The sequence below is a fragment of the Haliaeetus albicilla genome, chromosome Z (assembly GCF_947461875.1).
Source record: "Haliaeetus albicilla chromosome Z, bHalAlb1.1, whole genome shotgun sequence".
Lineage (NCBI taxonomy): Eukaryota > Metazoa > Chordata > Aves > Accipitriformes > Accipitridae > Haliaeetus > Haliaeetus albicilla.
The window spans coordinates 12,517,451-12,533,687 of NC_091516.1; the positions used below are offsets into that span (position 1 = coordinate 12,517,451).

Here is a 16,237-nt window from a genome sequence, read left to right on the forward strand (position 1 = left end):
TTTAGATCTGCTATACTGTTTGGGTGTCCATTGCATCCTTTAGGTTCTTCTGAGAGACTGGGGTACATGGAGAAGAATATATCTTCTCTTGCTAGAGAAACAATTTTTAAAACCTGGTAATACCAGGATACTACATTTTAAAGTAATGTTTTTTATTTTAAGGAATATGAACCCAAGATACACAAGACCAAGCTTTACACTCAAAGAAATACATCTATGTAAATTTAAGGACCTATTCAGTCATTACTGTATCTCCCCTTCCACCCCACTCCTTTGTTATTTTAGAGTCCTATCAGGCATCACTCAACCTTTACAGTACTACAGAAGCATTATACACTGTAATACTATTTCCATGTTCACAGCCAGCAGCGCTTCCTTTGAAAAAGCATGGTTAGCGAGCAAACCAGTAGGACTGAAAAGTCTGGGATGCCCATCCTCTTTTGCCAATTCTAGCAAAACTTCCCAGAACCTTGCGCAACACCTTCTGGAGAAAAAGGCCATTCTTCCAGCTATGAAAAATTTCAAGTCTTGTTCTCACATGATATACCTTTGCATATAAAATACTATCATAGTTAGCAGAGCTCAGAATTTAACAGCTTACAATCCAACAGAACACACCAAAAACATGGAGACAGACATAAAAAGCAAATATGCATCAGATAAAGATCTGAAAGGGGAACAGCTTTTCCTGTGTTATACAGTATATACAGTTTTAATCCCAAAGTTAATCAGACAGGTACTAGAGTGAAAGTCACTCCTTGCCCATGGCCACAAAGTTGTAGAAGTGTCACAACAAATGAATTTAGTATTAGCAGTACAACAACTCATGAGGAAACAGACACAGGGTGGGGTGGGGGTGGGAAAGGAACAAGGGCTGCTGACCTCCAAACAATACAAAACAGAAACGCAATGAAATTACCACAACAGATGTCCACTAAGACTAGTAAGTACATGTTTGGAAGCAGCAGACATTTTGAAAAGGAGAACAAAATTTTTTTTTGTTTTTAATGTTCAAATGCCTGAACTCAACTGAAAGAAAAATCTGCCACTACAGTGAGGTTGGCATCCTGAGCAGCTGAAAAGTTAGACTTTGGGATATTATTTTTCAGAATAATAAGTAAGCTATTATCTTTAGCACTATTACAAGCTTAGAGAGGCTGTTGCTTTTTCTTATCAATCTTGACCTTAAGTACATTTTATTTACATTTTGTATATTGATCACGATTAATTAGTGTTCATACATCATTTGAATAACAAAAATAAATCAACAGTTATACTAGTAGCAAAAGTAGTATTTATCAAATACAGTTGTAGTAAAACTTATGGCAAAAGAGGAGAAAAAAACCCACATATTCTATACGAGTGCTCTAGTAAAAATGCAAGTTACAGTCTACAGCAGCTAATCATTAAAAAACCCAACCACCTAGTTTAAGAGACACATGTATAAATAACTCCCAACTCCACTTGCTTTAGGGGTTATACCACTATGAAAATGACTCTTAAAAAGACAGCGAAGTATTACAAAATAGAAAGCATGACTGAAGCTACTGTTCTAGAAGAAGAATTTTTTTTTACACTAACTAAAGCAAACTGTTAATCACGTTTCTGATACTGTCAGTCAACTTATTTTTTTAAACACTGTGAGTTGCTGATCACCACATGTAGAATTAAAAAAAGAAAAGGTTTCATCTTTCTGCAATACAGAAAATTTGTTATGGAAGAAATTGCTATTACCAGATTAGAATGTTTTACATGTAAAACCAAATCAATTATTACTTAAAATTGGGTATGGGGATGATTTAATGAAAGTGTCTGACAAGATATACCAATATTCAATATTATCAATAACCAACAATGTCTTTTGTTTAAGGTCATTTCTTAACAAAGTAATCACTCAGTGAACAAGACATCAGACCAGCCACAGGATACCTACGCTCATTTTTCTGCTTTGCCACAGACAGCCCATGAAAATCCATTAGCCTCAACCTGCCTCCATTCACCTATTGTAAAACAGGGATAACAGTACTTTTCTTCCTGCCAGAGGGACTCAGGGAATAACTAGATAAACAGAACAAGGTACAGCTTACAGATTCAGCACATAAGAGAGGTCGGTAATATAACAGAATTACAAAGCATCCTTCAAACTAGCTTAGTTTCAAGTAGGCCTTCCCTAGAAGGCAAAAAATTCAGCTTGTTTTAAAACTAGTCCCTAATTTGCTTGCTGGGTCTTTGCCTCATGCCATCTTAAGAAATGGAAAAGAAATTCAGGTTCTGATTGAGCAACAAATGTAAATGAACTACCCATTATTTCAAAATACCCCAGAAAAAGGGACCCCAAAGTCTTTTTTCTGTTTTGCTAGATCTCTAATCTTTACCTTGGCTGGCTTATTTCTCAAGAAAACATTAGCATTCAATAACATGCTTCATGTTCAAGTTACATAATGCTTACACATATTCTCATACCCCCTTACACACTGGAAAGGAACACAAGCATACGTCAAAAAAATCTTTACATTTGAATATCTTGATGTATGAGTTTAACTCTCTACAAGATTCTCCCTTCAAAAGAGTTTATAGCGGTAACATCAGCGTAGTATCTTGCCATTTTTGATAAGTATCTATATTCGCACACATATAAAATACCCTTGCCCAGTCTTACAAATGAACATTTAACTCATGTTTATACTTTTAAAAAGTGCAACTCTGAGTGAAGCAAATATGTCCATCCAGGGACTGACTCCTGTGCATGAAGGAGCTACAGTAAGCACCATCCCATCTTCTGCCCCACCTTTTGCAAGATATGACTGCTCATGAAGCTGAGGCAGCCGAAAAATTGCTCATGCTAGAGTCCATGAAGTTCACAACCCAGAGCACTAGTGGAGATACACCTCCATCTGGATTTAAGCTAATATGCCAGGCTGCTCTGGAACACTGGAGACTCAGGCACACATTCCTTTGACTCCCAGTTGCAGCAATGTTCACCTCTGGCAAACACACAGGCAAAACAACCAGAAGCCATAATGGCCTAAGCCACCACAGGTTCTCCAGAACTCATCTGTAAAAGTCCTCACTTGGAGGCAAGTTCTAAACAGACTTCAGAACCAATCAGCACATTTTGTGGGCTACTCTCATCTACCCCATCTGGCTGGGGTGGCAGGAAGCCCCAGAATCCAACCCCACATCTGATACGGTCCAATACTCCCTCTGAACTAGTGGATGCAAAACACAACAGCTCGGTGCCAGCTGGAGACTCCCCCATGACAACAGAATGCACAGGTGGGCAGATCTGGTGGCTTTCCAGGACTTCTCACCCTTCACATCTGCAATAAGGGATATACTGAGTCACAGAATCTGCCTTTTGTTTCTTGGTCAAAGTAAGCACGTCTCTCTTACATGGCACCTACAATTTAAAACAGGCAGTTTCCTTCAAGTGCATAAGTATTTTCAAGCTGCAGAAAGAGCTGCAGATTTGATTTTGAAAAACTGTAGGTAGGGTGGTTTGTTTCAGAAGGGGAGCAGCAGTATTTATGCGTAGTATTGGGATGGAGACACAGCTTTGACCAGCATGAAAACCACAAGAGAAATATATGGTTCCCTTGGATACTGACATTTGCCCATGCTTTGTAATTACTACTGCAACTACAAGACCAGAATTGTTTTGGTGTTTTTTCTCATTTTCATTTTAAATTTCTTTGCAATATCAGTATTCAGAAGCTGTAATTTCACAATTTTTAAGTACTTAATTATATTCCTAATGGAGACAGTAGACCAAAAATATATTTGCCAACTTCTAGCATAATTTTTTTTTATCTTAACCCATAGTTTTGATTTGGTTTTATAGTAAGCATGTCTAAAATGCTCTTTTTATTTCATTAGCACTCCTAGAATATTTAGTCCATCCTCCAAAGGCAAGATAACCAACAAGAACAACAAAAAAATCTATGTTGAAACAGGGTAAAAAATGCTGTTCTTACAGCAGCATTCTAGAAACACAGGAACCTGCAAGTGATTTGCCAGTTTCACACGACACAAGATAAAACCCTACAAATCCATTAGATTTTTCAGCTTATGGTATTGTATACTTTTGCTTTAATCATTTAAGCCATTAATATCTGCAGTGCTCTGAAGGCCTTTACACAGTTCAAACACTACATATATAAGTGTTTGCATTATTACAAAGGAGTCAGAAGTTAGCAGTTCTTACAGTTGTTTTCTTTAAATTACATGCTACACAAAACTTAAAACACTATAGCATATGAGCTTTAAGCAAACATAATTAGCAAATTTTGCAATTCAAAAAACCCATTGGATAAAGCTAAGTGTACAAGAAATGAAAAACAGCTTTAAATGCTTTTGAGCATTAACAGTGAAGAAATTAGAAGGTATACAGTACAGTAAAAAAAAAAAAATCAGAGGAAAAAAATAAAGACCATAAAAATTTAGCAGAGGTATGCCTAAGCAGGTTTACAAAATAGAAATAAAACTGCAGTGTACTATAGCTAAAAGCTTTCTTCTGCATCTCAGTTATCCTAATTACCCAAAATGGCTGACATCACAGTATTTTCTCCCTGATGTACAGTGTCATCAAATATTCCCATTTCAGCATTATAGAAAATATATGCAAAAGAAAGAATGGCTTTCTAATACTAACTCAGCACAATTATCAGCAACAGTAAAAAACCCCATACATAGACAAGGACACTGAACTACAGCAACTATGAATAAAGAAAAATTTAAGGAAGTGACATGTGAGAGGAAGGGTAAAGAAGAAAGAAAAGAATTGAAATATTTCTGTAAATAAACGATAGCATAGAACTATTAAGCAATAGCTTTTTTGTCCCCAGACAAATATTTAGGAGTGTAGCTGTTATTTCTAGGTAATCTTCCTTAGATTAAGTCTCACTAATTACAGTCCTAATTCTGCAGAGGATCATAGCACACCAATTCTCAGAATTCTCTGGAAATCAATAGAGTATGATCTGTACATAACAACAAAGGCCCCCAAAGGTGTTTTCTTGTTGGACTTAAGCCCAATTCTGTGAGGTCTCTCAAAAGTCTCCTTAGTAAACATCATTCACACTCTGCATCCAGAAATATCAGGCAACTCAACAGGTGTGGGAAGGTATGGAATTCTGAAACACCACAGGTGGATGGAAAAAACACTACAGAAAGTTACAGATGACACAGGGATATTTTCAGGCCAGCATAAAGAGAATTAGGTCAGCAGCTCTAATCAGCACTCATTTCCAACTGTGTGTGAAATTTTATAACAGACACTTTCAACTGAAGAAATGATCAAAAGCAGCAAATAACGTTTTTAACACGTATGTTTAGCGTATCAATGACCAGGCTTACAGACTGTGTTTAACTTAATGCATTAGAGATATTTAAGAACTCATACATTTTAGATAAGCAGCTTAATACACATATATGATGTAGTAAATTTGTAAGAAACACTTACTGGGTAATTTTTTTGGAGGGATGGAAGGATGGGTTCAGGTAGGGCTATAAAAAAAAAAGTTTAAAGTTGCTGTGATTCATGTAATTCACGGGAAACAATTATCATATCAGCTACACCAAAGGGTTGGACTGATACTCCACCTTAAAACCATCTATCAAGAACTTCACTTTCATGCATTTTGTAAAATAAAAGTCATTCACAAATACTTCTATTACTATATTTTGTATATAATAGTATAAGGAGTTAATTCAGCTAAGGGAAGCTATTACTAAGATACTACTATTTGTAGAAGACATGAAAAATTCTACAGCAGCTGGGTACAACTTCACTTTTAAAATTCATGTTAATTCATGGCTATAAGAAACTCATCTAAGATTCCCTAAAGGAAAAGTCAGAGCTTTACTCTTTTTTTTCTTCCTACATCTAATACCACATGATTCTATCACAGCAAAGGAAGTCTCCAGATACTGCAAAAGTACATATTCTTCAGCTGCAAAGTATTACATACTGAGTCTCCAAAAGTAACCTAAAGATAAAATGCCCAACACACTTAGTAGGCATTGCTAGAAAAATCTCCATAAAATACATAAATACAGCCTCATGCTGTTAGCTGGTCTACTAAATGGCAAAGAGATTATCAAGATCATGTAGACATTAATGATAACTAACAAACACAAAATTAACTAAACAATTGTAACTTTTATGAAAGTCATGGATGGGGAGAGCATCCATTGCATAATAAAAATAACAGGGGAAAAAACTTATCTCCAAGGTTAGGTGGTCCTACAGATAGACAGAAAGAAATCCCAAAGCATTCACATCCCACTCAAGCCTTAAAGCAGCTACATAACTGTTAGAGCACTCCACTTCTTTAACACCACATAGAGCACACCTTTAACATCAGGTCTTCAGCATATTTTTTTAAACTATTCGTCTACATCATTCACTAGGGAGAATGATAACTAAGTTCAGCACACAGGACTTTGACTTGGGACTGAATTCACCCTTCAGACAAGGTGTCACAGGGGAAGAGATGTTACAGAATCGTTTTTCCTTAGGGACTAATAATCAGAACAGCAGAATTCTCAGAACTGGGATATCTTCAAAGAGTATACTATATCAACTAGCAGGCCTGCTAAGAATATGATCATAGCTGCTTTAACAATATTCTTTTGTTTGTGGGTGTTTGGAAATATGCAAGAGCATCTTATTTCTGCAGCATCTTGGACAATTTCCAGTTCTCTGCCACACTAAAGTAAAAGGGAATGAAGTCTGAGCAATACAAGCAATCAAGATATTTTATCTGTGTCTGTATGCTATACTAAGAGGATGGAGTTAAGGGGAAAAGTTACCACTTACAACTAACATTTGCCACATGAGTTTTCCTTTTCTTACGGTACAAGATAGATGGACCTCTTACCTGGAGGAAAGTTCATGTACAAGACACTGATGTATCTACAAAATAAACTCAAGCCACCCTAACCTTAGGTGCAAAGACATCCAAAAGAATCTAAGAATATGGAAATGGATTAAGTAGTGAAGGAAATAAATTTGCCTAGTGAAGACAGAAACACTATCTACTGCAAAAGAAAGCTTTTGTTTTTATTTTTTCCCTTCCTCTGTAACACCAACAAAAGCTCTGTTAGAAATTCTATGACTAGGACACAAGCTACTTTCAGTAGCATCACATGCATGTAGCAGAAGTGGGAAAAAAAAGGTTAAAATCTGCACGAAGAAAACATCAGAATCCAAACAGCTAGTGCAAGATCTTTGTCCAGAGCCACAGTTCAGCCTTTTTTAGCAGAAAAGGCTGATGAAGCAAGGCAAAAGGCTCCTCTTTGGTTTGTAGACTGCTGATCCTTCCTAGGCAGCTAACTGATCAGTTCTGCATGAAAAGGATTATTTGAACTTTTTTACCCCTTCCCTAGACAGCTGTGGCAGCTGCCACAAATGACTACAGCAAATGCCCTCATGCTTGCAGGGTTGTTAACATTCTGGCAAGCCTATGCATTTACACTTCCTTGTAAGTCCTACTCTCTTCCCTTTTGTGCATTAGTTTCATGCACAGATCAGTAATTGGCTATCCATGACTGCACACAGCACCCAATACAAGTCTCTGGAGTAACTGTAATACAATGAAAATGATTTCAAGAATAAATTTCCAAGTGAAAAGGCCTTTTTCCATTAAAAGTGTAACATTAACTATCAAGTGCTTATCAAGTCACTGTTAAGATGGTCACTAATTTCTGGACCACGTAAAGATACATTTTCTCCTCTCCTGCTTGCACTTCACCTTTGCATAGCAATGTTCACATCCAGTAGCTCCCAGCATTTTCAATCTTGTATCTAATAATCACTTTGGCATTTTTAAGTTGTCATTTCATCTCCTCCAAATCAACGTCTGTTTAACCATTATGGTTTTTTTTCCTGGTGTGTATTAAGGATCCACATTGAAGTACTCTGTCACCTACAGTATGGTTTCAGAGCTGTGACAACAGACTTGGCTGCCTTTTCTTCTCTTTCCACAGAAACAAAGAAATCTGTGGAATGCCAAAACAGTAGATGTAGAGGAAAAAAACACAGTCACTGGATAGACTACCCTACATCCTACTGTCCTCACGATTGGTACATTAACAACAAGCACACAGTATGGGCATCAAAGAATTCAAGTAACCCAGCCAGCTGGATCCCAAACACACAAAACACCCTCCTAGGTCCTCTACTACACATACTGTTCAGCTGAAAGCAAGCCACCAGCTTGAGTCAACTATCATAAAAAGCTTTCCACCCTAGTACAGAGTCCATGTAGCGTGATCTTGAAACTAATAAATAGTTGGCTATCCATGCAACAGCAAGTATCTACATTCCAGGCCAAACAAGCTGTCAGAGGAGCTAAACATTGTTTCTACCTGATTTAAAAAAAAAATTAAAACCTACACAGAGTGACAAAGAAGAAAAGTCTAAAATGAGAGCCTATGCAATTTGTCCACAGATATGATCATAAAATGTTAAAACCCAGTTGTCATTAAACTAACATGAACAAGAATAATCAGCACATTACAAAAAAAATTAAAGAGGTAGAATGAATACAAGCAGCAAAATACACAGTCTATACATGAATTGACAAGAACTAAGAAAATACTTCTACAGAGATGTCACTCCCCAACATGTACACTTCAGGGGTTCCTTGTGTTCCTTTCTGAAGCCACTTGGCTCCCAATAACCAACGAAGAAACTCATACTGAGCTAAATGATTTCTTAAATGATTCCTTAAATCTTAAGCAAGAATTGCAAACTACAAAAATCACAAACATGGACTTTCTCTAAAGAAAGAAAGAAACGGGAGATAAGCTCATTTCAATCCATTTCTCAAAACCATTTCTGGACTGCATGGGTTTCTTGAATTCTCAACAGGGATCCCTAGTTTCTCAGGTAAAACTCTCTAGCTCCATAGAGTTCAATGTTTCAATATACCGAAGTCACAAGAAAAGCTACTGCCACTGGCAGTCAAATATTCCAACTTCTAATGGTCTTAAACATCTGCCACCTTACAGGACATGGTAATTAGTGGAAAAGTCTAACCACATGGTAGTACATTCTTGCATATACATGTGCCTCATGTTCAGTCCTTTGCAAAAAATGACCCCACAGCACTTCTTGCCCCTCTGAATTTTCTTGGCAGTTCCCAAGTTTAAAAACAAAACAAAACACCCAAACAAAACCACACCAACCTGCGCCCCCCCCCCCCCCCCCCCCGCCGAAATGGTTATGTTTAGGTTATTCCCTTTGTGAAAAGGCAGATTTTTGTTAACTTGCGCTTGAGTTTATTTTATAGTTACGCTGTGTCCTGCAAGTACATTGATTTTTTTATTTTTTTTTTACACCTTTTTAAAGCTGATAACTCTGCCTCCAGAGAAGAGGTCCACTAGTTAAAGAGAAATGCAGCACTAACCCGCTAAGGAAACAGAGTAAACCCACTTTATTTTCAGATTTTTCTGTGTGGAAGATAACTCCTGCTGGTGTTTAATTTTATTAAAGAGGAAAACTACACAGATCTGTACTTAAAAGGGACAGTTTCAACACATCAAAAAAAGTACTTACTCTGTAAATAGTGCAAAACCATCAACACAAGTGTATAGCTGCTTAAAGTACCACGACTGGCATCATTTAGTTCATGAAAACTTGCCCACTTCTTAACAACAAGTACTAATGGACGAACTCGATTCTCAACTGCAAGTAAAATAAATACATCTGAAAAAAAAGCAAATTTAACTGGACAGCAATCAATCAACATTTGCTCCTACTTGATCAACATGATACTCTTGTATTCTAAGGTTACCTTTTGCAACCATTTTATAGCGTTTACTTAGTCATTCTACAACTATTCTCCATCTTATAAAAATCAGAAAAAAATACTTGCATTTGAAAACAGTTTTTTGAGTAGTTAAGATCCACAGACACATTACAAGGGGTATGCCAGGTAACTTGCAGATAAGACAAGACTGGATTCATCAGTCACTGTAGCAGTGTCACATTCCACTTTTAAGTTCTCTCCAGTTCACTGTACTAATTTTCCCTGAATTAACTTGCTGCCATGACAGACCACTTCTTGTTTGTTTTTCAGTTTAGGTTATATAAACTTTGAGGGCAGAGAAAAGAATTCTCCTGGTTGGAGGACACAGAGCTTATTCGTAAGTTTTCCTCAAGATCCATGAAAGCAGCAACCCCTGCATACAAACATTAATTTTAAATCTGCCTTGTCCTCATTGGCTTTTTATGTAGATGAGATGTTAGATACAATATCTCATTAAATCAAGACACATGCATTTCATGAGGAAAGACATAAATACAGTCTTATTCTCGGTATGATCTTCTGAATTTCTAGGGAATACAGATAGTCTTCTAATTAAGGTAGTAATCTGTTGTAGGGAGATATCACTCACCACCACCACAGGACCTTGCAGCATACTTAATTTATTATTTGCAGATACATGGAAGCAGAACATCAGCTCAGTCAAGTGCCTTATGATGGCCTTACAATGCCTTATAAGTTCTTCTGTATCTTTTCTAACCTGACATCACTGTGCAAAGTTTTGTATTCTGTACATCAGGACAGGAATATATCAATAGGTAATCACTTCATCCAGGACAACAGACATGCTACAACAGCACCAGTAGGGGTGCTCTCTTATTCTGAAAATCCTACCAAGCATGTGATTTTCTCACTACCTCTCCACACTGGTTCAGCACACATGACCCCGTCAGTGGCACTCTTCTTCTCAGAATGAATGTCCTAGATCTGGAAGACCTTTTAGAAACAACAAAACTCCTTACCACCAGTCACCTAATTCCTGACATTATTCACCAGTGGTTGAACTAAAAAAATATGACTATTAGTACACTAACTGTGAGATGCAGAAGAATTCCTGTACTGACATCATATGAGCATGCATTAACTGAAATAGGATTTTTCCATGAAAGAAAAATGCAGATAGGCTCAAATTCCAAACAGGACTCTTTTGCACTGTAGAAAAGATCTCTTTTTAATTGACCTTATTCTGAGATAAGATCTTCTGTCTGCTAGTGCTAGTAATTAGTATATAAAAAAGTTAGCATGCAACATGGCCAATAAAGGGGAAATCCATGGTAGAAGCTAGGAACAACTATATTAACATTAGACTTGGTGAAGTGACCCCTCACCTTGCATACCTGTATGCAAGAACTGAAGAAGGTGGTAAGGGAAGAACTGCCAGTGGCCTAGAAGAATTAGCACGAAGTCCACTCCTTTTGTATTTATCTGCCAAATGACATTGTGATGCTAAGTAAGAAAACCCTAGTTTAGCACCAAGTACTGTTCTTATTACTTCCCCTTCAGAAGTCTGTTTCACAATCTTTCCCCAAAATGCAAACTCCTGAGGAGACAAACACCAGTTTTGTTTTGGGGTTGGTATAAGAATGGAAACAGTATTTTGGATTTTCCAAGGAAAGACTCTGTAACAGCATACAGACACAGCTAGCTATCAGCTACACGTCCTATCAGTGGCTGAAAGGAAATAAAAGAAACTGGAGGTTATACCACTAGATAATCATTAGTATAACGATCTCGTTATCTGCAGAATACTGAAGCAGCCCTTGTAGTAAACATGTGGACCTTAATACAAAGAATCTTTATCTTCTGAATATTATAATATTCAATTAAAAACATACCTAGCTGATATATCAGTTTTCTGCATATATTTAGAGTGAGCAACAAGAACTTATCTTAAAGCTATCTAATGCAGCTAATTAGGTATACATATAGTAACCTGATATATTCAACTGAATTTTAATAGTCTGTCAATATCAAAATACAAATTCAAAAAGCAAATTTTATAGAAATAAGAAAATACATTAAAAACTTACTGTATGCATAGGTTCTCAGAAGGAATGTATTCCTTATTCCTACAACATTGTTTACATTCAAGTCAAACTCCACACAGCTATTGGGGAGGAGAAAAGAAAAAGAATGAAGCATCATGGTATTCAATTTCAGAATATTTACTGCCTACTTGGTAACAGAGGTGGAGAAATGTAACTTTAAGATAATACTTTAGAAACTTTCTTCAAAAAGAATTTTGATGCTGTGATTTCTGCTCTGGTTTTGTTTATAGTACCTGAATTGCTTATAGATTTGAATTCCATTGTTACAAAAATGTAATCGTTGTTTTACATAGAGAATACATGTACATCCAGATTTAGACCTTATGACAATTTAACACACAACTTATTTTTTATTTTTAAGAAATCTTTCTCCAAACTAGACTCACGCTACATGATTTACTATGGATAACTTTTGATGCCAAGGAGGATTCTCTGAGGTATTAGTTTTGGAAATCATGCCAATGAACTGAGAAGGAGAATTGGAACAGATCAAAAAGTTAAGAATCTCTTTTCTGCAGCGATGGTCAGAGATAATCAGCAAGCGCTTTGAAATGAAAACTGCTTATAAATAAACATTACATGTTTTGTGATAAAACAGTTTTAATAACTGTTTCATGCTGTTAACAGCAAATAACAACACAGCAAACAAGCACTACCTGCTTTATTTATATCACACCCCATCCCAAAGTCTGAATTTCATATTGCATAGAGAGCTTAACTACTCACAGTACTCAATAAATGATATTAAATTCGTAGCCAATAAGCTATGGCAACACCATAACTTGCAACAGGAAGAGCCTCTTACTGACAAAGAAGTAGGTATCTGCAATGTACAGCTACTTCCATTTTATATATCCAAGTCTAATTCACATAGCATTTGTTTGCCTGAATATTCCTTTGGATTTTCTTGAATTGTTGTAAGGGGAGCACGGACCTGGAATTTATTAAACTGGATAAAACACATTAATTTGATGCCTACAAAAGGTTTTTGACATCATTAACTACAGTAAAACATTCTTTACATCAGAAATGTTACATAATTTCAAACCAGAATTAATATCAAGCCTATGTTTTAAGAGCATAGTACATAATAGTACAGGAAATTACAAGCTTGGGCTACTGCTTGACAGTTGTAAAAATAAGCATAAACACCAGTAAGAATATTAGTTGTATGAGCAAATATAATAAATAAATGTCAGGCTGCATGTGCAATTCCAATTAACCCCAACTGACAAGATTACTATTTACCATATGCTGATTAAGCAAGTTCTATTGCCGTTATTTTGTACTTTAATATGCACATTTAATAGATGTAGCAATTATGGCAAGTGAAAAAGGTTTTGTACTGTTGGGACTCAAGTCCTACTGAAAGCACTAAAGATGAGGAAGAGTCAACTGCACATCAAATGTAGCAGAAGAGGAAGCTTTTGCATCCTCTGTAGTACAGAAATCTTTTTAATTAAACAAAGGCTTGTCTGGTAGCAGAGCCAGCATTGGAATTATTTCCTGGGAAAGACTACAAAACCAAATAGATAGTAAGTCTTTACATGCAATGGATCTTCCCTTACTGTTATAGCACTAAAAACCCCTTTAAGATGAAAAAGGAGAACAAACACCATCTGAATGCTTTCTCATTCACCAAATCAAAGTAAGTGGGAAACGGCAATTTTCAGGTATAATATGGACCATTGGCAACACATTAGAATGCAGATGCAGAGATACCACACACTGAATTCTACCATCTTCTCCCAGCAGCTGGGCATCAAGAAAACTAGCTTTCACAGGAAGCTTGTCATGTCTAGTTTCTGGTTTTGGCTAAAATAAGCTTAGTGACCTGGGTACAGAACATTCAATCCATTTTTCAAGACCTCTGAAAAAACGAATGAATGTGCATTTATGTATATGTATAAGCCTATGAAAGACAGAAGCTGATAAGAGATTGGAAGAAGACAGATGCTTAAATGAAGAGACAAAATATGGGTGGAGGTGACAGGTTACATAAGAGAAAGATAACTGGAAAGAGAAAAAAAACAAAAAAACCCCCAAACCAAAACAAACCAAAACAAAGCAACCCAAAGTCATGTCATTCCCTGCCATTCCCTTCTTCCAGAAAAAGAACACAGGAAACCAGATGGTGAACAGAACTGTTTTTTCCTCTGAAAAATGTAATAGGCAGCTTCTAGTCTAAGAAGATTATACTTTTATTTAGTAGGAAATAAAGAATTCTTTAATCCCTGTCTGTGAGGTATATGAATATTATGATGGTTACTTTTTTTTGCAAGTGACCGTGGTACGGACTATAAATGCCTACAAAAAGACTTCAATCTTCTGACATAATCACTTCCATACTTAAGGGTTCTTTTTAAAGTTTATTTTCTGATTTTAAATTGGAAAAAGAATTTTTGCTATAACCCCATAATTTATTCAATATTTGTACCAGGAATTCAACATTTTGTGTATCTATGAAAAGACTACCATTGTTATATGTAGCTAAGCCATATAACTCCAGTCTTAGCTTGACAAGTTTAATGCTTTCAGATAGCATGGGAGAAAAAACCTTCTGTACTGTTAGCGGAGAAAGTTAATAGATAAAAATTATTCAAATTTTTAAAAGGCAAGGAAGTGTGCAGAAGTAAATATGGGATTAGGTGTAAATGATAAAAGTATGAAGCAAAAACCCTAACAAGTGTTATATAATCTCAGATGCAAGAAAAGCTCAAATGGATGACATTTATTAGTTCAAATTGTAAATATGACAGATTCAGTTTTATCACAGCAGGGTTTCTGCCTGATAAAGGTATATTGTGATAAAAGCATATTGTGATATGCCTTTATAAAGAGAGGCCACAGAAGTAGGCTTATTTGTTTTTAAAAGACAGAGACAGGGCTGCAAAATTTTACAAGGATATAGGCAGGATAAGATACTTAAATACAAGACAGTTGTTCAAAGTCCTATTTACAAAGAATAGGCAAACTATGTTATTACATGAATGTGTGTCCTGGCTTTGGCTGGGATAGAGTTAATTTTCTTTCTAGTAGCTGGTATTGTGTTATGTTTTGGATTTAGTATGAGAACAATGTTGATAACACACTGATGTTTTCAGTTGTTCCTAAGTAGTGCTAAGTCAAGGATTTTTCAGCTTCTCACGCCCAGCCAGCAAGAAGGCTGGAGGGGCACAAGAAGATGGGAGGGGACACAGCCAGGGCAGCTGACCCAAACTGGCCAGAGGGGTATTCCATACCATGTGACATCATGTCCAGTATATAAACTGGGGGGAGTTGGCCTTGGGGGCGGATCACTGCTTGGGAACTAACTGGGCATCAGTCAGCGATTGGTAAACAATTGCATTGTGCATCACTTGTTTTGTATATTCCAATTCTTTTATTATTATTGTCATTTATTATTGTTATCATTACCATTATTATTTTCTTCCTTTCTGTCCTATTAAACTGTTCTAATCTTCAACCCACGAGTTTTTCTTTTTTTTCCCCTGATTCTCTCCCCCATCCCACTGGGTCAGGGGGAAGTGAGCAAGTGGCTGCGTGGTGCTTAGTTGCTGCCTGGGGTTAAACCATGGCAGTGATATACTGCTACTGATTCACACCACAGAAACTGAACAGCATCTCAACCACAAGAGGTCTGTCAGGCCATCAGGGAAGTAAGCTGACTGCGACTGCACACTAGCTGTACAAATTTGCAATAGAACCATAGCAGGACACAAATATACAAAGCATGACTTCAATGGGACTACTCATATGGACAGTACATATATAGAGTACTTTCTTGTGTCAGTCTGAAAAATTATATTGAACAGAATACTTGCCTGACTTTATCCCTGAACTTCACTATTGGCACTTTTGCTCGAATCAGCTGAGGTCGCTCAATGTAGCTTGCTGAAAGGGAGAAAAATATCCAATTAAGTTTCATATAAGATGCCGATCTTAAAAAAAAAAAAACAAACCACAAACCAACAACAAAACAAAACCCCCAAAACCTAAAGTGGAGTCCTATTGACTGATTTATAGCAAACAGTAACTTATAAAATTTAGCAAAAATATTTGCGGGGGGGGGGGGGGGGCGAAATGCACTAGACATCAGAGAAAAACATTAGTGGAAGATTTTCTGTGGGAAGTATATTCAAGAAATTTGAGCGTAAGGAATGCAGTTCTATAATGCTTTCACTGAGCAGTACTTGTAAGAGAAATCCTGAATAGTTATAATTAAGGGTCAAAAAGAGGAGAGCAAGAACATATCCATCCAGGATGGCCAGACACTTAAGTCCAGCACTACATTGTAGCAACGGACACACGATTAGCCACGTACTTTTAAATCGTGTCTAGTTTGCTTACAGTTGA

General features: G+C 36.6%; 1 protein-coding gene across 6 annotated transcripts in view; it reads right to left on the minus strand.

Moving 5' to 3' along the window:
* TENT2 (terminal nucleotidyltransferase 2) overlaps positions 1 to 16,237 on the minus strand; it is a 45,234-nt gene that overhangs the window by 16,295 nt on the left and 12,702 nt on the right. For all 6 annotated transcript variants that reach the window (XM_069776998.1, XM_069776996.1, XM_069776995.1 and 3 more), the window contains 4 exons: positions 15,706 to 15,775; positions 11,864 to 11,940; positions 9,563 to 9,691; positions 5,462 to 5,505 (listed from right to left, as the gene is read on the minus strand). In XM_069776998.1, the coding sequence (XP_069633099.1) occupies positions 5,462 to 5,505; positions 9,563 to 9,691; positions 11,864 to 11,940; positions 15,706 to 15,775 (320 nt within the window). The remainder of the gene's footprint in view (positions 1 to 5,461; positions 5,506 to 9,562; positions 9,692 to 11,863; positions 11,941 to 15,705; positions 15,776 to 16,237) is intronic.